This window comes from Watersipora subatra, chromosome 3 (genome assembly GCF_963576615.1).
Source record: "Watersipora subatra chromosome 3, tzWatSuba1.1, whole genome shotgun sequence".
In the NCBI taxonomy this organism is placed as follows: Eukaryota; Metazoa; Bryozoa; class Gymnolaemata; order Cheilostomatida; family Watersiporidae; genus Watersipora; species Watersipora subatra.
The window spans coordinates 38,742,879-38,770,388 of record NC_088710.1 but is presented as its reverse complement, the minus strand read 5'-3'; the positions used below and the strand labels follow the sequence as shown (position 1 = coordinate 38,770,388).

Genomic DNA, 27,510 nt, shown 5'->3' with positions numbered 1-27,510 from the left:
ACAGTCGACCTCACCACCAAATATTTGACATAGTGTTAATATGTGAGTCTGTAAAAAATGACTAGAGCTGTTTGATGTCTACCCGCACTATGCATTCAATTTCAGAGTTATTTTCTCCTGAAAACTGAATGAAACCGAATCTTCATTTATTACTTCGGTTCACTCAGATGGGCATTATGAACCGCATCGAACCGAGATTTGTATATTTATTAATAAATAGTAAACTAATAATTAATATTTGCAAACAATATTTAAGTAATGGTGACATTTTCAATTATATCAATTAACCAATACAATTTGAAAAATGTTATCCTTTTTAAAATTTAATAAAACAACATCAAATTAATTTAAAAACAATTGAATAAATAACAAAAATTACAATATGCTCAGGACAAATACAATCAATGAAGATTAATACTGTAATAAGATATTACAAATATAAGTCTCTTAACTACAAAACATCACATGAGTTAATTTGGCAAAAGTCAAGACTATTGCTACAATTTGGATTAAAAAAAACTAAACAAATTTGCTGACCGATCAATGCTCTCACGAAAATTTCCTTAGAAAGCTGCTGCGTGGGCGTTCGCAAACACTGAATCGAATCGTTATGTAAAATTCGTTTCATACGCAGTTGTCTTCTCCTTTTGAATCGATGAACCGAGAGAGAACAACTATCGCAAAACTGAATGCACTCGAATCGTTATCCAGCACTAAAAAGGACTTTGTTCTCTGTAATGAATCTAGAACGCACAGGTACCACTACACTGAATCTTTCATCAACTATCTCTCTGAAGCGTCTGAATCTGCATAACTTTGCGTTAAAATGCTGCCAATATTTGGAATGGTACTTATGGTTAGCGTTTTAGGATTGATAGCATCTATCACCGCTTTATCTATCAATCCTTACAAGCCAATAGATACTGGCATCTTCTGCCAATCATGGTATCCGTTAGTAACTGCTGTTATGAATGTCTTCATCTACCTATATAGCTACTGCGTTACACTGATTGTTGCTGGCTCAGTTTCACCGCATTCTATCTTATACAGCTGGCATGAAGCTCGCCCTCAGGCCTACTAAGTCAGCAGGGCCTGCTTCTACTACAGGTATTTTCCTGTCTTTTCATTCTCCTGTAGTGTTTCATTTTATCAAAATTATTTAATGTCTGTCTCGTGTAATTTTGTTTGAGTCTCACAGTGAGTGTCACAAATGCATGTTTCTAAATCTCAAGCTAGATGAATGAGCTATTTTTATGTTAAATTTCTGATAATCTAATGAATAAAAAACCCTAGTTGTTCAAACCAAGTTTTTTACATGCAATACTTTTGTTTGATAGACGTTTGTTTTATTTCGGAGTCTTTTATCTTTAAATAAAACTACCAAGACTTTATTTTGAAACCTCTGGTGTAAGAAAAGAATAGATCCGGTGAAATCTGAAACATGAACAGGGAATAAGAGTTTGTGATAGGCTCTCCAGACTAAACAGACCTTGAACTTGAAACAAGCATAAAAGAATATCTTCATTGGCTTTGGAGAAACTACTCTCAGATATAAATAATAGAAGACAACTTTTGGAACATGATAAGAAGGTTCTATCGTAATATTTAAGTAGTCATTGACTCGGCATTATTATGATTTGGTTGTAGTTTTCCCCTTCTGACACGCAATATTGTTACATCTCCAACTATAAAAACAACAAGTTTTCTTGTGCTGACTTTTGCTCGAGATACGCAACATTTTAAACTAGAGTTTATATACCACCGCATTAGGTGGAAACCGAAATACGAGCAGCGTATCATTATTTTTATAGTGAGTTCAGCTGCTTTTAGAATATACACATTGAGCTGGCGTGAATGTATAAACTCTTTACAAAGTCTTAGAGAATAATACCTTTTTACAGCAATGTTTGTTTTGCTAGAAAATAATATAAATAGAAAAATCTTTAAATAACCTCGGTAGGTCTGGTATGCAATTACGGAAGTTAGCCAAATAGTTTTCAAAAAGGCCAGTTTTTCCAAAAATACTCTTGCCATTTCATATCAAGCCATACTCTGTTAATCTAGCTGTTGTTTCTATTAGGCTACTGCAGCTAAAATCCAATCTATTCAGGCCTAATTTGAAAATTTACTTTATCAATAATAAGGTTCACATTCTCTGTCTTCTGTTGCTCACATAGTATCACTGTTTTGTTCAATGTTGTTCAAAACTGCTTGTAGCAGTCATAATTGTGCTAGTTAATAAGCTATGCCCTACTCGGTGTATACTAACACTAACTGTCACCAGAGGGCTTCTATATCTCGTCAACAGGAGTTTGTATAGGCCGAAACCATTTTAGAAGTTTGCTGCAAAACTTAGAAAGTTACTACATAGTTTATGAGTGTCTATTATTCCCTTCTAGCATTCAGCTCATTATTGCTGGATGAATAATACTTATACCTATACATATAGGTGAAACATTGCCTAAGGTTGTCCGCTCTTGGCCACATTTGATAAAACTCCCTTGAGGGGATTTATAAATTAATATACATATTAGAATTATGCTGTTCACTTTATATGTCGCTAAGAAAATAGATAGTTTGTAATTTTTCCATGTTCGCCGATTCCCAGAATAGACTTACTTTGAGGCCAGATCTTATACAAATGGTTATCCACAAGGACAGCATCAATTATTCTATAGCATGTAATTAAGATAGGTTGTGGACGGCTCCTTAAATAGGTTGTGCGCGGCTCCTTAAATAGGTTGTGGGCGGCTCCGTAAATGCATCAGGTTTAAAATATTTCACAATTGCTCGTGAGTATCGGTTAGATTGTTGGCAAATTATGGACCTTGTGTTCGGAGAGACTCTTACTTGTGTACCAGTTTTCCTAGGTGAAATCTCTAAAACATCAAAGTAATAACTTGTGTAGAAATATAATTATCTACAGGTTAGTTCTCCGAATTGCATAACCAGTAATAACAATTAACATTGCTGATGTAAAATGTGTTGTGTGTACTAACCTTGACCTATGGTCTTGTAATTTTGATCTCTTAAGCCTAATCCTAGTTACAACTTCGTAGGCGACTAATAGTTTACTCGGTAGAGCTTGTAAGATCTTTCTCATGCTATAGGCTCTTTAAATGTATACCTATGTCTATGAATAATATATTTGTGAGGCTCTCTTTTCTAATCGAGTTCATCTTCGAGTTCTGGATGAATGTGTCTCATGTTATTCTTTCATTTGTGTTGTAGCGCTGTTACACGCTCTTCATCAGGTTGTGAGCCATATTAGTTCTAGTTCCCTTCCTTCTGTTTCACTTTGCGCATGTGTTATGCACTCCGCTACTTATGTGCTTATCGATGCGAATTGTTGCTAATGTAAACTAGGTTGTTTGTGTGATCTCGTTCTTTCCGTTCTCATAGCCATTCTGTTCATGCATATTTTCTACCAGTCAACCTTTGAGGAGACAACGCAAAAGGTCGGCATGGTGGCTAATTGCAGTCGATACCAGGTGAAATCGCTTGTCAGTCGTTTCGTTTAGCGGTTGAAGCAAGAAACTTGGCAAACAATGTTTGAAACAGTTTTGTCAAGTTTAAACTACTAGCCAATGAAATGTGAGGATGTCACAAATATTCACTCAAATCCAAAAAAATTTTTGTTACTGAAAATAAATGTTATTTTGCCACCTTACTAAGCCTTTCTTTCTGCAAAGCGACTTTTTATTAGTGTTGACATTTAACACGTCGGATCAGCAATCAAGCTCTCAAATTAAGAGCATATATTCCTACCTTTGTGCTTCTAGCTGTCACATGTTTTGTATGCTTTGATATTGGCGAGGTTTAGACATGAAAAACAAACCATATTACAATGTATCAACTCACACGGGATTTCATGAAATTTTTTGTTTCCAACAGATGGGAAAATATAGATCTTTTAAGTATATTTTACATTTATGAAAGGAAAAATGTTTTTTGCAAGTTGAAGCTTAATATGGAAAATAATTTTTGTTTTTGTAAGTTTGTGACACAGGAAGTACATGTACTCGCGAGTGTGGCTCAATATTTTTCATTTATGAGTACCTATGTATATTGGCTTGGAAATTTTACCTGAAGTCGTCAATGTTCCAGGTCCAATCATAGCAGCTTCGACCTTCAGCCATCTGTCATGTTTCCTTTCTTTTAGATCCGATTTATTCAAACTGATAATTTTGAAACTAGACTAAAACAAGCAAATTATTGTAATGCAAAAGTTTTACACTAAATACCACATTTCGCCTCAACTTCAAATAATATTGATAGACAGACAGACATTCAACTGTCTGATCCTAGCTAGGTTACTGCTATATTGAGATAAAGTATTAGGTTTTGTTACATTCTTTAGAAAATCAGCACACATTCATATAATTAATATGTGAACATCATGTGTTTTTCAAATCTAAACCTCTGCGCTTTTCATGTTTCTATTTCAAAGTATGTATAGTTGCTGATAATTTCTCATGGAGTACTGTAACAAATATTCTTAATTTTGTATATTTTGCAATCCTTTTCAATGAACCCACGCTGGTTCACCAGTATGTAAGCATGTATTTTGAACTTGTAGCATCAATGCCTTCCTCTCGGTTGAGCAAGCTTGTATCAACCAATGGGCTGCAGAGTCCTGCAAGCTCCGCACATCTCAATCAACACGACCAAAGACCAGATGTAATACGCTTTGACTTTGACGTCGGTGACTTCTTCATGCTCGGCTCACCACTCGCACTTGTGCTGGTCAGTCGTAACATCATCAATGGAACAGGTGTGCTTGCTGACTTTGGTTTATAGTTTGAAATGCTGTCGGCTGTAGGTTTAGGCCATCCGACTAAACCTATGCTTTTCTATGACATAATACGCAATACGCAGTGATCGCTCACTTATAAGTGTTAATTCGAACCAGCACTGACCTCTAAAAATGAGAAACTGATGTCGCGGCAAGCCTTCATTTTAGATCATATGTATTTAATAAGCTCTGAACCAGTTTGAGTACAGTCATACTTCGACTTACGAGCTTAATGCGTTCCGAGCTCACCGAGACTGAGCTCGTATGTCAATTTACTCGCATGTTGGTGCAATTTACTGGTTGGTGCAGATTTACAATTTGGTGCAATACTCTAAAAAATGCAAATAAAACACTCAAAACAAGATATTGTAACAGAAAAAACATGTTGGTTATTGTCCTAACTTACCACATGCTTTCAAAAAGCAACAAATTAAAAAATAATGCAAGAAAATGTGATTAATTAAAATGTAAAATTAAATACATACAGTAGCAGCTAATGCTAGCATTTGACAGGGAGGGAAATATAAGTGTTATCCTTCATTACAACAGTTGAATTTGATAAATTTGGATTTTATCAAAGTCTTAAAAAACAAACTTAAAAGCAAACCTAAAAGCAAACTTTCATTTTTAACTTAATGTAATTAAAGTTTCTTCGGCGTTCATTGTTGGAAGTTTCTCGCTGGTTAGCTAATTTTTCCTTTGTTTCGCTTTCACGACTAGTCGGCCGTTTTAAGATAAACCTATCTAAGGGCGTTTACCTTTGTCGCTCTTTCGACGTGTTGCGATTAGGACTAACACTGGTGTCGTCACAAAGGGTTAATGCACGACCACTAGCCAACTTGTTCGAAAGTCTATTTTTATAATTTTTATAGATAGCACCGGCCTTTTCACATAGGCCTTTTTGCCTTTTAACCACCGGCCTTTTCGTCTTTATTGAAACATCGTTCAGTTACGCTGTCACCGGCCAATTGTTTATCTTTTATCCAATGCCTGAGCAGTCTCTCCATCAGCGGTCGTGAAGATCGCTGCGTCGTTTAGAAAATATGGCTAGTCCTTTTGCAAACTAAATGCCCTGAATATAACCCTTCAGTTTGATAATTGTGGATGTATTTCTGTCATATTGCTGAGCTAGCTCAATCATGCATACACATTTCGCATATTTTACAATAATTTTCCGTTTAATATTAATTGTTATCATTTGCTTTTCTTGCCGTTAACTTTCATTTTACTGGCAAACTTTTGGTCTACGCACCGTACTTTTAATTCACATAATTCTGCACTGAAAATTGCGCACAAAATACACGGTACAAAAGTATAACCTGAGTAGTTGAAAAATACAGAGTGATGCTGTTCTCATAAAACACCTCCGGCATGCTTCGCAACTGACTCGTGTGCTCGTATCTCAAACATTGCTCGTATGTTAGTGCTAAAACGTGCTTAAAATCTGGCTCGTATCTCAAGTTTCTCGTGCGTTAGAGCACTCGTAAGTTGAAGTATTACTGTGAAAATAAATGCAGTCTATCATTAGAATAATTAGTTTACCTGAAAACAACACGTTCTGTTCTGAACAGAACATTAGTTCATCTCAATGTTAAAGTTTGACTTGCAACAAAATTCACATTTTGGTTTTTTGGTTTCAAAATACTAACCATGTCTTACTTTGCTGTGTTGTAGGTGCAAAATATGTGGAAATGTGATTACAAACTCTTAAAAGCTCGAAAACGAACAGTTATTCGCCGCCATCACGAAACTGCCGTATACTAGAATTTCTTTCCAAAACGTCTCAAATGAGACGGAGTTGAACGAGATGGCTTCTGTTTACACTTTCAAGCAACCTCATTCATCGAAATATTTTCACAAATATACTTCACGCATTCAATAAAACCGTGTTAATTGTCCTTATGTGTCTATTTCATCATCATTGTAACGCTGTCACTCTGAGCACTGATATCTTAAAACCTACCGAGAAAGTTCATTTAATTTTTTAACCTTAGCTCGAAAGAGTACATATCATTCTCTGATAAACATGACAAGCCTGTTGGTCACCTGTGATAGTCGAAAAATGATGCAGAAATTATTTTGCCTTATTTAGCAGGAAGTATGGGTCACATGATCAGATTACGACTAGACAATTAGGCCAAGCCGAAACAAAACTCTAAAGTAGCGAGCATCTTATATTTGATACGGGCTCTTCGGTAAAACCCGAAGTGTTTGTCATAAACTAGTGCTACGAGAAGTTTTATATTGAGCCTTTTATTGGCCTTTCATTTCACATGAGAACATCACGGGACAAACAATAACCAAATGTAATGACAACGTCAGAAAAATAAACTGATTCCAATCTACAGCGGTTTCGTGATGGCGGCGATTAACTGTTCGTTTTTTAGCTTGTAATCACATTTTCACGTATTTTGCACCTACAACATAGCATAGCAAAACATGGTGAATCTTTTGATACCAAATAACTGTAATGTGAATTTTGTTGCAAGTAAACCTTTAAGAAATATGGTCCTAGGAGATGCTGCAACAAAACAATTTGGATCATTTGCTCGTGAAGATATCATTTATTTTAGGATTTGGCTGCATTTGCACATATTTGGCACAGTGGTTATTTAGCATACGCTTTTGATAGCATCAATACTGAGAATGCCATGTTTGTGTTTGTATTGACTGCCTCTCGTTGGGTACTAGTGACTGAAAATGATGAGCTGTTGGTGTTTGTATTGACAGCGTCTCGTTGGGTACTAGTGACTGAAAATGATGAACTATTGGTGTTTGTATTGACTGCGTTTTGTTGGGTACTAGTGACTGAAATGATGAACTGTTTGTGTTTGTATTGACTGCCTCTCGTTGGTACTAGTGACTAAAAGTGATGAGCTGTTGGAGTTTGTATTGACTGCGTCTCGTTGGGTACTAGTGACTGAAATGATGAGCTGTTTGTGTTTGTATTGACTGCGTCTCGTTGGGTACTAGTGACTGAAAATGGTGAACTGTTGGTGTTTGTATTGACTGCGTTTTGTTGGGTACTAGTGACTGAAATGATGAGCTGTTTGTGTTTGTATTGACTGCGTCTCATTGGGTACTAGTGACTGAAAATGATGAGCTGTTGGTGTTTGTATTGACAGCGTCTCGTTGGGTACTAGTGACTGAAAATGATGAACTATTGGTGTTTGTATTGACTGCGTTTTGTTGGGTACTAGTGACTGAAATGATGAGCTGTTTGTGTTTGTATTGACTGCGTCTTGTTGGGTACTAGTGACTGAAAATGATGGGCTCATCTCGATGATTCTTTACGTCGCTAATAATAAAGACGCGATAAATAAAAATATAGAGATGGCTGTATACTCGATATAACCTTTCTAGTATCTTGATTTATTCGCCCATTCCCGCATGCTGCTGCAAGTCCCCTTTTAGTGAGCCCATTTAAATCTATAAAGTTGGATACGCCAGTTTTGTTGTAATATTTTATTTTTGTTGAATAACATAGAAACTAATATTTCACTTTCGTTTTCAGTTGATGATGCGTTCAACCCATATGTACGAAAGAATCCTTTTTTAAATGTTTCATCATGTTTTTGTATTTTAGATGTTCAGCCTCGTCCTTCCTGTTTTCAAATATACAATCTTTTTTACCCAACGGATCCTTGCGCTGGTCGTCTGGAGGCTCTTCTTGAGTCGAGTTTTAATCAGATAGACACTGTCAAAGTTCCTCGCTACCAATACTTTCCTCTTGGTGATGGCCAGTCTACCTCGCTCTGTGAGTAGCTTATATCCTGTTGTACAGGTTTGTTTTTGCTATGAAGAGCTTTTGCAGCTCTTATTTCAATAATCACTTTGCATGCTTTTCATATGAGTATTTATTATTTATTGAGATATCATGTGTTCTTCATGTGAGTTTTTATAGTCGCTTAGAGTGCTTTTCAAACAAGTCATACATTGTGTTTGCATATGACTTTTTGAGCACATTAGTGTTTCTGCTCATGTTCACTGTCAAGACTCTTTGGTTGAACACAAATTTTCAATTTAAGAAGTTTGCAGCTTTCAAAAATTATTAGCGGAGGCTCAGTTCAAACGGTTTTACCACATCACTCGAACATTTGTCTGTTTTTCCGTGCGCAGTTGACTGCCTGAAGAGGTACGGAATGTTTTCGGACGGTTATGGCAGCCCTCGAGCTGCCTCACTCATGCGACAGGGCAGCAATGCCAGCTATTTATCCACAGCGTCAGTCGATCTCAATCTAGAAAGTGTTTCCTCAGGTCAGTGGAAACAAGTCAATGTTTATATACTTGTTCACAGTGTACCGTTGTGTTCTACCTGAGCATCTCATTGTATTCTACCTGAGCATCCCATTGTATTCTACCTGAGCATCCCATTGTATTCTACCTGAGCATCCCATTGTATTCTACCTGAGCATCCCATTGTATTCTACCTGAGCATCCCATTGTATTCTACCTGAGCATCTCATTGTATTCTACCTGAACATCTCATTGTATTCTACCTGAGCATCCCATTGTGTTCTACCTGAGCATCCCATTGTATTCTACCTGAGCATCTCATTGTATACCTGAGCATCCCATTGTATTCTACCTGAGCATCCCATTGTATTCTACCTGAGCATCCCATTGTATTCTACCTGAGCATCTCATTGTATTCTACCTGAGCATCTCATTGTATTCTACCTGAGCATCTCATTGTGTTCTACCTGAGCATCCCATTGTATTCTACCTGAGCATCCCATTGTATTCTACCTGAGCATCTCATTGTATTCTACCTGAGCATCTCATTGTATACCTGAGCATCCCATTGTATTCTACCTGAGCATCCCATTGTATTCTACCTGAGCATCCCATTGTATTCTACCTGAGCATCTCATTGTATTCTACCTGAGCATCTCATTGTATTCTACCTGAGCATCTCATTGTATTCTACCTGAGCATCTCATTGTATTCTACCTGAGCATCCCATTGTATTCTACCTGAGCATCTCATTGTATTCTACCTGAGCATCTCATTGTGTTCTACCTGAGCATATCATTGTATTCTACCTGAGCATATCATTGTGTTCTACCTGAGCATCCCATTGTATTCTACCTGAGCATCTCATTGTATTCTACCTGAGCATCTCATTGTATTCTACCTGAGCATCTCATTGTATTCTACCTGAGCATCTCATTGTATTCTACCTGAGCATCCCATTGTATTCTACCTGAGCATCTCATTGTATTCTACCTGAGCATCTCATTGTGTTCTACCTGAGCATCTCATTGTATTCTACCTGAGCATCCCATTGTATTCTACCTGAGCATCCCATTGTGTTCTACCTGAGCATCCCATTGTATTCTACCTGAGCATCCCATTGTGTTCTACCTGAGCATATCATTGTGTTCTACCTGAGCATCCCATTGTGTTCTACCTGAGTATCTCATTGTATTCTACCTGAGCATCCCATTGTATTCTACCTGAGCATCCCATTGTATTCTACCTGAGTATCCCATTGTATTCTACCTGAGCATCTCATTGTATACCTGAGCATCTCATTGTATTCTACCTGAGCATCTCATTGTATTCTACCTGAGCATCCCATTGTATTCTACCTGAGCATCTCATTGTATTCTACCTGAGCATCCCATTGTATTCTACCTGAGCATCCCATTGTATTCTACCTGAGCATCCCATTGTGTTCTACCTGAGCATCTCATTGTATTCTACCTGAGCATCCCATTGTATTCTACCTGAGCATATCATTGTATTCTACCTGAGCATCCCATTGTATTCTACCTGAGCATCCCATTGTATTCTACCTGAGCATATCATTGTATTCTACCTGAGCATCTCATTGTATTCTACCTGAGCATCTCATTGTATTCTACCTGAGCATCCCATTGTATTCTACCTGAGCATCCCATTGTATTCTACCTGAGCATCCCATTGTATTCTACCTGAGCATCTCATTGTATTCTACCTGAGCATCCCATTGTATTCTACCTGAGCATCTCATTGTATTCTACCTGAGCATCTCATTGTATTCTACCTGAGCATCCCATTGTATTCTACCTGAGCATATCATTGTATTCTACCTGAGCATCCCATTGTATTCTACCTGAGCATCCCATTGTATTCTACCTGAGTATCCCATTGTGTTCTACCTGAGCATCTCATTGTATTCTACCTGAGCATCTCATTGTATTCTACCTGAGCATCCCATTGTATTCTACCTGAGCATCTCATTGTATTCTACCTGAGCATCTCATTGAATTCTACCTGAGCATCTCATTGTATTCTACCTGAGCATCCCATTGTATTCTACCTGAGCATCTCATTGTATTCTACCTGAGCATATCATTGTATTCTACCTGAGCATCTCATTGTATTCTACCTGAGCATCTCATTGTATTCTACCTGAGCATCCCATTGTATTCTACCTGAGCATCTCATTGTATTCTACCTGAGCATCTCATTGTATTCTACCTGAGCATCCCATTGTATTCTACCTGAGCATATCATTGTATTCTACCTGAGCATCCCATTGTATTCTACCTGAGCATCCCATTGTATTCTACCTGAGTATCCCATTGTGTTCTACCTGAGCATCTCATTGTATTCTACCTGAGCATCTCATTGTATTCTACCTGAGTATCCCATTGTGTTCTACCTGAGCATCCCATTGTATTCTACCTGAGCATCTCATTGTATTCTACCTGAGCATCCCATTGTGTTCTACCTGAGCATCCCATTGTATTCTACCTGAGCATCTCATTGTATTCTACCTGAGCATCTCATTGTAATCTACCTGAGCATCTCATTGTATTCTACCTGAGTATCCCATTGTGTTCTACCTGAGCATCTCATTGTATTCTACCTGAGCATCCCATTGTGTTCTACCTGAGCATCTCATTGTATTCTACCTGAGCATCTCATTGTATTCTACCTGAGCATCTCATTGTATTCTACCTGAGCATCTCATTGTGTTCTACCTGAGCATCTCATTGTGTACCTGAGCATCTCATTGTATTCTACCTGAGCATCCCATTGTATTCTACCTGAGCATCCCATTGTATTCTACCTGAGCATCTCATTGTGTTCTACCTGAGCATCTCATTGTATTCTACCTGAGCATCTCATTGTATTCTACCTGAGCATCTCATTGTATTCTACCTGAGCATCCCATTGTATTCTACCTGAGCATCTCATTGTATTCTACCTGAGCATCTCATTGTATTCTACCTGAGCATATCATTGTGTTCTACCTGAGCATCTCATTGTGTTCTACCTGAGCATCTCATTGTATTCTACCTGAGCATCTCATTGTATTCTACCTGAGCATCTCATTGTGTTCTACCTGAGCATCTCATTGTATTCTACCTGAGCATCTCATTGTATTCTACCTGAGCATCTCATTGTATTCTACCTGAGCATCCCATTGTATTCTACCTGAGCATCCCATTGTATTCTACCTGAGCATCCCATTGTATTCTACCTGAGCATCTCATTGTATTCTACCTGAGCATCCCATTGTATTCTACCTGAGCATCTCATTGTATTCTACCTGAGCATCTCATTGTATTCTACCTGAGCATCCCATTGTATTCTACCTGAGCATATCATTGTATTCTACCTGAGCATCCCATTGTATTCTACCTGAGCATCCCATTGTATTCTACCTGAGTATCCCATTGTGTTCTACCTGAGCATCTCATTGTATTCTACCTGAGCATCCCATTGTATTCTACCTGAGCATCCCATTGTATTCTACCTGAGCATCCCATTGTATTCTACCTGAGCATCTCATTGTATTCTACCTGAGCATCCCATTGTATTCTACCTGAGCATCTCATTGTATTCTACCTGAGCATCTCATTGTATTCTACCTGAGCATCTCATTGTATTCTACCTGAGCATCCCATTGTATTCTACCTGAGCATCTCATTGTATTCTACCTGAGCATATCATTGTATTCTACCTGAGCATCTCATTGTGTTCTACCTGAGCATATCATTGTATTCTACCTGGGTATATCATTGTATTCTACCTGAGCATCCCATTGTATTCTACCTGAGCATCTCATTGTATTCTACCTGAGCATCTCATTGTGTTCTACCTGAGCATATCATTGTATTCTACCTGAGCATATCATTGTGTTCTACCTGAGCATCCCATTGTATTCTACCTGAGCATCTCATTGTATACCTGAGCATCCCATTGTATTCTACCTGAGCATCTCATTGTATACCTGATCATCCCATTGTATTCTACCTGAGCATCCCATTGTATTCTACCTGAGCATCCCATTGTATTCTACCTGAGCATCCCATTGTTGTCTACCTGAGTATATCATTGTATTCTACCTGAGCATCCCATTGTATTCTACCTGAGCATCTCATTGTATTCTACCTGAGCATCTCATTGTGTTCTACCTGAGCATATCATTGTATTCTACCTGAGCATATCATTGTGTTCTACCTGAGCATCCCATTGTATTCTACCTGAGCATCTCATTGTATACCTGAGCATCCCATTGTATTCTACCTGAGCATCCCATTGTATTCTACCTGAGCATCCCATTGTATTCTACCTGAGCATCCCATTGTATTCTACCTGAGCATCCCATTGTATTCTACCTGAGCATCTCATTGTATTCTACCTGAGCATCTCATTGTATTCTACCTGAGCATCTCATTGTATTCTACCTGAGCATCTCATTGTATTCTACCTGAGCATCTCATTGTATTCTACCTGAGCATCTCATTGTGTTCTACCTGAGCATCCCATTGTATACCTGAGCATCCCATTGTATTCTACCTGAGCATCTCATTGTGTTCTACCTGAGCATCCCATTGTATTCTACCTGAGCATATCATTGTGTTCTACCTGAGCATATCATTGTGTTCTACCTGAGCATCTCATTGTATTCTACCTGAGCATCCCATTGTATTCTACCTGAGCATCTCATTGTATTCTACCTGAGCATCTCATTGTATTCTACCTGAGCATCTCATTGTGTTCTACCTGAGCATATCATTGTATTCTACCTGAGCATCCCATTGTATTCTACCTGAGCATCTCATTGTATTCTACCTGAGCATCTCATTGTATTCTACCTGAGCATCCCATTGTATTCTACCTGAGCATCCCATTGTATTCTACCTGAGCATCTCATTGTACTCTACCTGAGCATCTCATTGTATTCTACCTGAGCATCTCATTGTATTCTACCTGAGCATCTCATTGTATTCTACCTGAGCATCTCATTGTATACCTGAGCATCCCATTGTATTCTACCTGAGCATCCCATTGTATTCTACCTGAGCATCCCATTGTATTCTACCTGAGCATCTCATTGTATTCTACCTGAGCATCTCATTGTATTCTACCTGAGCATCTCATTGTATTCTACCTGAGCATCTCATTGTATACCTGAGCATCCCATTGTATTCTACCTGAGCATCCCATTGTATTCTACCTGAGCATCTCATTGTATTCTACCTGAGCATCCCATTGTATTCTACCTGAGCATCCCATTGTATTCTACCTGAGCATCCCATTGTATTCTACCTGAGCATCTCATTGTATTCTACCTGAGCATCTCATTGTATTCTACCTGAGCATCCCATTGTGTTCTACCTGAGCATATCATTGTATTCTACCTGAGCATCTCATTGTATTCTACCTGAGCATCTCATTGTATTCTACCTGAGCATCTCATTGTATTCTACCTGAGCATATCATTGTATTCTACCTGAGCATCTCATTGTATTCTACCTGAGCATCTCATTGTATTCTACCTGAGCATCCCATTGTATTCTACCTGAGCATCCCATTGTATTCTACCTGAGCATCTCATTGTATTCTACCTGAGCATCTCATTGTGTTCTACCTGAGCATCCCATTGTATTCTACCTGTGTATCCCATTGTGTTCTACCTGAGCATCTCATTGTATTCTACCTGAGCATTTCATTGTGTTCTACCTGAGCATCCCATTGTATTCTACCTGAGCATCTCATTGTGTTCTACCTGAGCATCCCATTGTATTCTACCTGAGCATCTCATTGTATTCTACCTGAGCATCTCATTGTATTCTACCTGAGCATCTCATTGTATTCTACCTGAGCATCTCATTGTGTTCTACCTGAGCATCCCATTGTATTCTACCTGAGCATCTCATTGTATTCTACCTGAGCATCTCATTGTATTCTACCTGAGCATCCCATTGTATTCTACCTGAGCATCCCATTGTGTTCTACCTGAGCATCCCATTGTGTTCTACCTGAGCATATCATTGTATTCTACCTGAGCATCCCATTGTATTCTACCTGAGCATCCCATTGTATTCTACCTGAACATCTCATTGTGTTCTACCTGAGCATCTCATTGTATTCTACCTGAGCATCCCATTGTATTCTACCTGAGCATCCCATTGTATTCTACCTGAGCATCTCATTGTGTTCTACCTGAGCATCCCATTGTGTTCTACCTGAGTATCCCATTGTGTTCTACCTGAGCATCTCATTGTATTCTACCTGAGCATCCCATTGTATTCTACCTGAGCATATCATTGTATTCTACCTGAGCATCTCATTGTATTCTACCTGAGCATCTCATTGTGTTCTACCTGAGCATCCCATTGTATTCTACCTGAGCATCCCATTGTATTCTACCTGAGCATCCCATTGTATTCTACCTGAGCATCTCATTGTATTCTACCTGAGCATCTCATTGTGTTCTACCTGAGCATCCCATTGTATTCTACCTGAGCATCTCATTGTATTCTACCTGAGCATCTCATTGTATTCTACCTGAGCATCCCATTGTATTCTACCTGAGCATCCCATTGTGTTCTACCTGAGCATCCCATTGTGTTCTACCTGAGCATATCATTGTATTCTACCTGAGCATCCCATTGTATTCTACCTGAGCATCCCATTGTATTCTACCTGAACATCTCATTGTGTTCTACCTGAGCATCTCATTGTATTCTACCTGAGCATCCCATTGTATTCTACCTGAGCATCTCATTGTGTTCTACCTGAGCATCCCATTGTGTTCTACCTGAGCATCTCATTGTATTCTACCTGAGCATCCCATTGTATTCTACCTGAGCATCCCATTGTGTTCTACCTGAGCATCCCATTGTATTCTACCTGAGCATCCCATTGTGTTCTACCTGAGCATATCATTGTATTCTACCTGAGCATCCCATTGTATTCTACCTGAGCATCCCATTGTATTCTACCTGAGCATCCCATTGTGTTCTACCTGAGTATATCATTGTATTCTACCTGAGCATATCATTGTATTCTACCTGAGCATCCCATTGTATTCTACCTGAGCATCTCATTGTATACCTGAGCATCCCATTGTATTCTACCTGAGCATATCATTGTGTTCTACCTGAGCATCCCATTGTATTCTACCTGAACATCTCATTGTGTTCTACCTGAGCATCTCATTGTATTCTACCTGAGCATCCCATTGTATTCTACCTGAGCATCTCATTGTATACCTGAGCATCCCATTGTATTCTACCTGAGCATCCCATTGTATTCTACCTGAGCATCCCATTGTATTCTACCTGAGCATATCATTGTATTCTACCTGAGCATCCCATTGTATTCTACCTGAGCATCTCATTGTATACCTGAGCATCCCATTGTATTCTACCTGAGCATCTCATTGTGTTCTACCTGAGCATCCCATTGTGTTCTACCTGAGCATCTCATTGTATTCTACCTGAGCATCCCATTGTATTCTACCTGAGCATCCCATTGTGTTCTACCTGAGCATCCCATTGTGTTCTACCTGAGCATCCCATTGTATTCTACCTGAGCATCCCATTGTATTCTACCTGAGCATCCCATTGTGTTCTACCTGAGCATATCATTGTATTCTACCTGAGCATATCATTGTATTCTACCTGAGCATCCCATTGTGTTCTACCTGAGCATCCCATTGTATACCTGAGCATATCATTGTATTCTACCTGAGCTTCCCATTGTATTCTACCTGAGCATCCCATTGTATTCTACCTGAGCATCCCATTGTGTTCTACCTGAGCATCTCATTGTATTCTACCTGAGCATCTCATTGTATTCTACCTGAGCATATCATTGTATTCTACCTGAGCATCCCATTGTATTCTACCTGAGCATCCCATTGTATTCTACCTGAGCATCTCATTGTGTTCTACCTGAGCATCTCATTGTGTTCTACCTGAGCATCCCATTGTATTCTACCTGAGCATCTCATTGTATTCTACCTGAGCATATCATTGTGTTCTACCTGAGCATCCCATTGAATTCTACCTGAGCATCTCATTGTATTCTACCTGAGCATCTCATTGTATTCTACCTGAGCATATCATCGTGTTCTACCTGAGCATCTCATTGTATTCTACCTGAGCATCCCATTGTATTCTACCTGAGCATCTCATTGTGTTCTACCTGAGCATCTCATTGTATTCTACCTGAGCATCTCATTGTATTCTACCTGAGCATATCATTGTGTTCTACCTGAGCATCTCATTGTATTCTACCTGAGCATCCCATTGTATTCTACCTGAGCATCTCATTGTATTCTACCTGAGCATCTCATTGTGTTCTACCTGAGCATCCCATTGAATTCTACCTGAGCATCTCATTGTATTCTACCTGAGCATCTCATTGTATTCTACCTGAGCATATCATTGTATTCTACCTGAGCATCCCATTGTATTCTACCTGAGCATCTCATTGTGTTCTACCTGAGCATCCCATTGAATTCTACCTGAGCATCTCATTGTATTCTACCTGAGCATCTCATTGTATTCTACCTGAGCATATCATTGTATTCTACCTGAGCATCCCATTGTATTCTACCTGAGCATCTCATTGTGTTCTACCTGAGCATCTCATTGTATTCTACCTGAGCATCTCATTGTATTCTACCTGAGCATATCATTGTGTTCTACCTGAGCATCTCATTGTATTCTACCTGAGCATCCCATTGTATTCTACCTGAGCATCCCATTGTATTCTACCTGAGCATCTCATTGTATTCTACCTGAGCATCCCATTGTATTCTACCTGAGCATCCCATTGTATTCTACCTGAGCATCCCATTGAATTCTACCTGAGCATCTCATTGTATTCTACCTGAGCATCTCATTGTGTTCTACCTGAGCATCTCATTGTATTCTACCTGAGCATCTCATTGTATTCTACCTGAGCATATCATTGTGTTCTACCTGAGCATCTCATTGTATTCTACCTGAGCATCCCATTGTATTCTACCTGAGCATCTCATTGTGTTCTACCTGAGCATCCCATTGTATTCTACCTGAGCATCCCATTGTGTTCTACCTGAGCATCTCATTGTATTCTACCTGAGCATCTCATTGTATTCTACCTGAGCATATCATTGTGTTCTACCTGAGCATCTCATTGTGTTCTACCTGAGCATCCCATTGTATTCTACCTGAGCATCTCATTGTGTTCTACCTGAGCATCTCATTGTATTCTACCTGAGCATCTCATTGTATTCTACCTGAGCATATCATTGTGTTCTACCTGAGCATCTCATTGTATTCTACCTGAGCATCCCATTGTATTCTACCTGAGCATCTCATTGTATTCTACCTGAGCATCCCATTGTGTTCTACCTGAGCATCTCATTGTATTCTACCTGAGCATCCCATTGTATTCTACCTGAGCATCTCATTGTGTTCTACCTGAGCATCTCATTGTATTCTACCTGAGCATCCCATTGTATTCTACCTGAGCATCTCATTGTGTTCTACCTGAGCATCTCATTGTATTCTACCTGAGCATCCCATTGTATTCTACCTGAGCATCTCATTGTGTTCTACCTGAGCATCCCATTGTATTCTACCTGAGCATCTCATTGTATACCTGAGCATCCCATTGTATTCTACCTGAGCATATCATTGTGTTCTACCTGAGCATCTCATTGTATACCTGAGCATCCCATTGTATTCTACCTGAGCATCCCATTGTATACCTGAGCATCCCATTGTATTCTACCTGAGCATATCATTGTGTTCTACCTGAGCATCTCATTGTATACCTGAGCATCCCATTGTATTCTACCTGAGCATCCCATTGTATTCTACCTGAGCATCCCATTGTATTCTACCTGAGCATCCCATTGTATTCTACCTGAGCATCCCATTGTATTCTACCTGAGCATCCCATTGTATTCTACCTGAGCATATCATTGTGTTCTACCTGAGCATCTCATTGTGTTCTACCTGAGCATCTCATTGTGTTCTACCTGAGCATCTCATTGTGTTCTACCTGAGCATCCCATTGTATTCTACCTGAGCATCCCATTGTGTTCTACCTGAGCATCCCATTGTGTTCTACCTGAGCATCCCATTGTATTCTACCTGAGTATCTCATTGTATTCTACCTGAGCATCTCATTGTGTTCTACCTGAGCATCTCATTGTGTTCTACCTGAGCATCTCATTGTGTTCTACCTGAGCATATCATTGTATTCTACCTGAGCATCTCATTGTATTCTACCTGAGCATCCCATTGTATTCTACCTGAGCATCTCATTGTTGTCTACCTGAGTATATCATTGTGTTCTACCTGAGCATATCATTGTATTCTACCTGAGTATCTCATTGTATTCTACCTGAGCATCTCATTGTGTTCTACCTGAGCATCTCATTGTGTTCTACCTGAGCATCTCATTGTGTTCTACCTGAGCATCCCATTGTATTCTACCTGAGCATCCCATTGTATTCTACCTGAGCATCTCATTGTATACCTGAGCATCCCATTGTATTCTACCTGAGCATATCATTGTGTTCTACCTGAGCATCTCATTGTATACCTGAGCATCCCATTGTATTCTACCTGAGCATCCCATTGTATACCTGAGCATCCCATTGTATTCTACCTGAGCATATCATTGTGTTCTACCTGAGCATCTCATTGTATACCTGAGCATCCCATTGTATTCTACCTGAGCATCCCATTGTATTCTACCTGAGCATCCCATTGTATTCTACCTGAGCATCCCATTGTATTCTACCTGAGCATCCCATTGTATTCTACCTGAGCATCCCATTGTATTCTACCTGAGCATATCATTGTGTTCTACCTGAGCATCTCATTGTGTTCTACCTGAGCATCTCATTGTGTTCTACCTGAGCATCTCATTGTGTTCTACCTGAGCATCCCATTGTATTCTACCTGAGCATCCCATTGTGTTCTACCTGAGCATCCCATTGTGTTCTACCTGAGCATCCCATTGTATTCTACCTGAGTATCTCATTGTATTCTACCTGAGCATCTCATTGTGTTCTACCTGAGCATCTCATTGTGTTCTACCTGAGCATCTCATTGTGTTCTACCTGAGCATATCATTGTATTCTACCTGAGCATATCATTGTATTCTACCTGAGCATCTCATTGTATTCTACCTGAGCATCCCATTGTATTCTACCTGAGCATCTCATTGTTGTCTACCTGAGTATATCATTGTGTTCTACCTGAGCATCCCATTGTATTCTACCTGAGCATCCCATTGTATTCTACCTGAGCATCTCATTGTATTCTACCTGAGCATCTCATTGTGTTCTACCTGAGCATCTCATTGTGTTCTACCTGAGCATCTCATTGTATTCTACCTGAGCATCTCATTGTGTTCTACCTGAGCATATCATTGTATTCTACCTGAGCATCCCATTGTATTCTACCTGAGCATCTCATTGTATTCTACCTGAGCATCCCATTGTATTCTACCTGAGCATCTCATTGTATTCTACCTGAGCATCCCATTGTATTCTACCTGAGCATCTCATTGTATTCTACCTGAGCATATCATTGTATTCTACCTGAGCATCTCATTGTGTTCTACCTGAGCATCTCATTGTGTTCTACCTGAGCATATCATTGTATTCTACCTGAGCATCTCATTGTATTCTACCTGAGCATCTCATTGTATTCTACCTGAGCATCCCATTGTATTCTACCTGAGCATCTCATTGTATTCTACCTGAGCATCCCATTGTATTCTACCTGAGCATCTCATTGTATTCTACCTGAGCATCCCATTGTATTCTACCTGAGCATCCCATTGAATTCTACCTGAGCATCCCATTGTATACCTGAGCATCCCATTGTATTCTACCTGAGCATATCATTGTGTTCTACCTGAGCATCTCATTGTATACCTGAGCATCCCATTGTATTCTACCTGAGCATCCCATTGTATTCTACCTGAGCATCTCATTGTGTTCTACCTGAGCATCTCATTGTGTTCTACCTGAGTATCTCATTGTATTCTACCTGAGCATCTCATTGTATTCTACCTGAGCATCCCATTGTGTTCTACCTGAGCATCTCATTGTGTTCTACCTGAGCATCTCATTGTGTTCTACCTGAGCATATCATTGTATTCTACCTGAGCATCTCATTGTATTCTACCTGAGCATCCCATTGTATTCTACCTGAGTATCTCATTGTGTTCTACCTGAGCATCTCATTGTGTTCTACCTGAGCATCTCATTGTGTTCTACCTGAGCATCTCATTGTGTTCTACCTGAGCATCCCATTGTATTCTACCTGAGCATCTCATTGTATTCTACCTGAGCATCCCATTGTATTCTACCTGAGCATCTCATTGTATTCTACCTGAGCATCCCATTGTATTCTACCTGAGCATCTCATTGTATTCTACCTGAGCATCCCATTGTATTCTACCTGAGCATCTCATTGTATTCTACCTGAGCATCTCATTGTATTCTACCTGAGCATCCCATTGTATTCTACCTGAGCATCTCATTGTATTCTACCTGAGCATCCCATTGTATTCTACCTGAGCATCTCATTGTATTCTACCTGAGCATATCATTGTATTCTACCTGAGCATCCCATTGTATTCTACCTGAGCATCTCATTGTATTCTACCTGAGCATCCCATTGTATTCTACCTGAGCATCTCATTGTATTCTACCTGAGCATCTCATTGTATTCTACCTGAGCATCTCATTGTATTCTACCTGAGCATCCCATTGTATTCTACCTGAGCATCTCATTGTATTCTACCTGAGCATATCATTGTATTCTACCTGAGCATCTCATTGTGTTCTACCTGAGCATCTCATTGTATTCTACCTGAGCATCTCATTGTATTCTACCTGAGCATCTCATTGTATTCTACCTGAGCATCCCATTGTATTCTACCTGAGCATCTCATTGTATTCTACCTGAGCATCCCATTGTATTCTACCTGAGCATCCCATTGAATTCTACCTGAGCATCCCATTGTATACCTGAGCATCCCATTGTATTCTACCTGAGTATCTCATTGTGTTCTACCTGAGCATCTCATTGTGTTCTACCTGAGCATCTCATTGTGTTCTACCTGAGCATCTCATTGTGTTCTACCTGAGCATATCATTGTATTCTACCTGAGCATCCCATTGTATTCTACCTGAGCATCTCATTGTATTCTACCTGAGCATCTCATTGTATTCTACCTGAGCATCCCATTGTGTTCTACCTGAGCATCTCATTGTATTCTACCTGAGCATCTCATTGTATTCTACCTGAGCATCCCATTGTATTCTACCTGAGCATATCATTGTGTTCTACCTGAGCATCTCATTGTATTCTACCTGAGCATCCCATTGTATTCTACCTGAGCATCTCATTGTATTCTACCTGAGCATCTCATTGTATTCTACCTGAGCATCTCATTGTGTTCTACCTGAGCATCTCATTGTGTTCTACCTGAGCATCTTATTGTGTTCTACCTGAGCATCTCATTGTATTCTACCTGAGCATCTCATTGTGTTCTACCTGAGCATCTCATTGTATTCTACCTGAGCATCTCATTGTGTTCTACCTGAGCATCTCATTGTGTTCTACCTGAGCATCCCATTGTATTCTACCTGAGCATATCATTGTATTCTACCTGAGCATCTCATTGTATTCTACCTGAGCATCCCATTGTATTCTACCTGAGCATCCCATTGTATTCTACCTGAGCATCTCATTGTATTCTACCTGAGCATATCATTGTGTTCTACCTGAGCATCCCATTGTATTCTACCTGAGCATATCATTGTATTCTACCTGAGCATATCATTGTGTTCTACCTGAGCATCCCATTGTATTCTACCTGAGCATATCATTGTGTTCTACCTGAGCATCCCATTGTATTCTACCTGAGCATCCCATTGTATTCTACCTGAGCATCTCATTGTATTCTACCTGAGCATCCCATTGTATTCTACCTGAGCATATCATTGTGTTCTACCTGAGCATCTCATTGTGTTCTACCTGAGCATCCCATTGTATTCTACCTGAGCATCCCATTGTATTCTACCTGAGCATCCCATTGTATTCTACCTGAGCATCTCATTGTATTCTACCTGAGCATCCCATTGTATTCTACCTGAGCATCTCATTGTGTTCTACCTGAGCATCTCATTGTATTCTACCTGAGCATCCCATTGTGTTCTACCTGAGTATATCATTGTGTTCTACCTGAGCATCTCATTGTGTTCTACCTGAGCATCTCATTGTATTCTACCTGAGCATCCCATTGTATTCTACCTGAGCATCTCATTGTGTTCTACCTGAGCATCCCATTGTGTTCTACCTGAGCATCTCATTGTATTCTACCTGAGCATCCCATTGTATTCTACCTGAGCATCCCATTGTATTCTACCTGAGCATCCCATTGTGTTCTACCTGAGCATCCCATTGTATTCTACCTGAGCATCTCATTGTGTTCTACCTGAGCATCTCATTGTGTTCTACCTGAGCATCTCATTGTGTTCTACCTGAGCATCCCATTGTATTCTACCTGAGCATCTCATTGTATACCTGAGCATCCCATTGTATTCTACCTGAGCATATCATTGTGTTCTACCTGAGCATCTCATTGTATACCTGAGCATCCCATTGTATTCTACCTGAGCATATCATTGTATTCTACCTGAGCATATCATTGTGTTCTACCTGAGCATCTCATTGTGTTCTACCTGAGCATCTCATTGTATTCTACCTGAGCATCTCATTGTATTCTACCTGAGCATCTCATTGTGTTCTACCTGAGCATCTCATTGTATTCTACCTGAGCATCCCATTGTATTCTACCTGAGCATCTCATTGTGTTCTACCTGAGCATCTCATTGTGTTCTACCTGAGCATCCCATTGTATTCTACCTGAGCATCTCATTGTATACCTGAGCATCCCATTGTATTCTACCTGAGCATATCATTGTGTTCTACCTGAGCATCTCATTGTATACCTGAGCATCCCATTGTATTCTACCTGAGCATCCCATTGTATTCTACCTGAGTATCCCATTGTGTTCTACCTGAGCATCCCATTGTATTCTACCTGAGCATCTCATTGTGTTCTACCTGAGCATCTCATTGTATTCTACCTGAGCATCCCATTGTATTCTACCTGAGCATCTCATTGTATTCTACCTGAGCATCTCATTGTATTCTACCTGAGCATCCCATTGTATTCTACCTGAGCATCCCATTGTGTTCTACCTGAGCATCCCATTGTGTTCTACCTGAGCATATCATTGTATTCTACCTGAGCATCTCATTGTATTCTACCTGAGCATCCCATTGTATTCTACCTGAGCATCTCATTGTGTTCTACCTGAGCATCCCATTGTGTTCTACCTGAGCATCTCATTGTATTCTACCTGAGCATCCCATTGTATTCTACCTGAGCATCTCATTGTATTCTACCTGAGCATCTCATTGTATTCTACCTGAGCATCTCATTGTGTTCTACCTGAGCATATCATTGTATTCTACCTGAGCATCCCATTGTATTCTACCTGAGCATCTCATTGTATTCTACCTGAGCATCTCATTGTATTCTACCTGAGCATCCCATTGTATTCTACCTGAGCATCCCATTGTATTCTACCTGAGCATCTCATTGTATTCTACCTGAGCATCTCATTGTATTCTACCTGAGCATCTCATTGTATTCTACCTGAGCATCTCATTGTATTCTACCTGAGCATCTCATTGTATACCTGAGCATCCCATTGTATTCTACCTGAGCATCCCATTGTATTCTACCTGAGCATCCCATTGTATTCTACCTGAGCATCTCATTGTATTCTACCTGAGCATCTCATTGTATTCTACCTGAGCATCTCATTGTATTCTACCTGAGCATCTCATTGTATACCTGAGCATCCCATTGTATTCTACCTGAGCATCCCATTGTATTCTACCTGAGCATCTCATTGTATTCTACCTGAGCATCCCATTGTATTCTACCTGAGCATCTCATTGTATTCTACCTGAGCATCTCATTGTGTTCTACCTGAGCATATCATTGTATTCTACCTGAGCATCCCATTGTATTCTACCTGAGCATCTCATTGTATTCTACCTGAGCATCTCATTGTATTCTACCTGAGCATCTCATTGTATTCTACCTGAGCATCTCATTGTATTCTACCTGAGCATCTCATTGTGTTCTACCTGAGCATCTCATTGTATTCTACCTGAGCATCTCATTGTATTCTACCTGAGCATCTCATTGTATTCTACCTGAGCATCCCATTGTATTCTACCTGAGCATCTCATTGTATTCTACCTGAGCATCTCATTGTGTTCTACCTGAGCATCCCATTGTGTTCTACCTGAGCATCTCATTGTATTCTACCTGAGCATCTCATTGTATTCTACCTGAGCATCCCATTGTATTCTACCTGAGCATCTCATTGTGTTCTACCTGAGCATCTCATTGTATTCTACCTGAGCATCCCATTGTATTCTACCTGAGCATCCCATTGTATTCTACCTGAGCATCTCATTGTATTCTACCTGAGCATCCCATTGTATTCTACCTGAGCATCTCATTGTGTTCTACCTGAGCATCTCATTGTATTCTACCTGAGCATCTCATTGTATTCTACCTGAGCATCTCATTGTATTCTACCTGAGCATCTCATTGTATTCTACCTGAGCATCTCATTGTATACCTGAGCATCCCATTGTATTCTACCTGAGCATCTCATTGTATTCTACCTGAGCATCTCATTGTATACCTGAGCATCCCATTGTATTCTACCTGAGCATCCCATTGTATTCTACCTGAGCATCCCATTGTATTCTACCTGAGTATCCCATTGTGTTCTACCTGAGTATCCCATTGTATTCTACCTGAGCATCTCATTGTATTCTACCTGAGCATCCCATTGTATTCTACCTGAGCATCTCATTGTATTCTACCTGAGCATCTCATTGTATTCTACCTGAGCATCTCATTGTATTCTACCTGAGCATCTCATTGTGTTCTACCTGAGCATATCATTGTATTCTACCTGAGCATCCCATTGTATTCTACCTGAGCATCCCATTGTATTCTACCTGAGCATCCCATTGTATTCTACCTGAGCATCCCATTGTATTCTACCTGAACATCTCATTGTATTCTACCTGAGCATCCCATTGTATTCTACCTGAGCATATCATTGTATTCTACCTGAGCATCCCATTGTATTCTACCTGAGCATATCATTGTATACCTGAGCATCCCATTGTATTCTACCTGAGCATATCATTGTGTTCTACCTGAGCATCTCATTGTGTTCTACCTGAACATTTTATTGCGTTTTTGCTGAAGATTTCAACATTCCCTTGTCCTTGAGCATTGGTCATTATATCCCACAGATATTTCAGTATCCGTGAGACATTATTTAACGTGGTCAACATCCCTCATTCTTTTTAAAGTCAGTACTTTAAAAATTACACACACTGCAGTTATACACTGCAGCCATACACTGCAGCCACACACTGCAGCCATACACTGCAGCCATACACTGCAGCCATACACTGCAGCCATACACTGCAGCCACACACTGCAGCCATACACTGCAGCCATACACTGCAGCCACACACTGCAGCCACACACTGCAGCCATACCCTGCAGCCATACACTGCAGCCACACACTGCAGCCACACACTGCAGCCATACACTGCAGCCATACACTGCAGCCATACACTGCAGCCACACACTGCAGCCATACACTGCAGCCATACACTGCAGCCATACCCTGCAGCCATACACTGCAGCCACACACTGCAGCCACACACTGCAGCCATACACTGCAGCCATACACTGCAGCCATACACTGCAGCCACACACTGCAGCCATACACTGCAGCCACACACTGCAGCCATACACTGCAGCCACACACTGCAGCCATACGCTGCAGCCATACACTGCAGCCATACGCTGCAGCCATACACTGCAGCCATACACTGCAGCCATACACTGCAGCCACACACTGCAGCCATACACTGCAGCCATACACTGCAGCCATACGCTGCAGCCATACGCTGCAGCCACACGCTGCAGCCATACACTGCAGCCATACACTGCAGCCACACGCTGCAGCCATACGCTGCAGCCACACGCTGCAGCCACACACGGCAGCCATACACTGCAGCCACACGCTGCAGCCACACGCTGCAGCCACACGCTGCAGCCACACGCTGCAGCCATACGCTGCAGCCATACGCTGCAGCCATACGCTGCAGCCATACGCTGCAGCCATACGCTGCAGCCATACACTGCAGCCACACATTGCAGCCATACACTGCAGCCACACCCTGCAGCCACACGCTGCAGCCACACGCTGCAGCCACACGCTGCAGCCACACGCTGCAGCCACACGCTGCAGCCACACGCTGCAGCCACACGCTGCA

At 40.3% G+C, this 27,510-nt stretch overlaps 1 protein-coding gene across 1 annotated transcript in view; it reads left to right on the top strand.

Moving 5' to 3' along the window:
• LOC137390587 (protein retinal degeneration B-like) overlaps positions 1-27,510 on the top strand; it is a 122,734-nt gene that overhangs the window by 83,617 nt on the left and 11,607 nt on the right. The window contains exons 14-16 of the mRNA XM_068076916.1: positions 4,580-4,774; positions 8,382-8,552; positions 8,915-9,052. Coding sequence (XP_067933017.1) covers positions 4,580-4,774; positions 8,382-8,552; positions 8,915-9,052 — 504 coding nt within the window. The remainder of the gene's footprint in view (positions 1-4,579; positions 4,775-8,381; positions 8,553-8,914; positions 9,053-27,510) is intronic.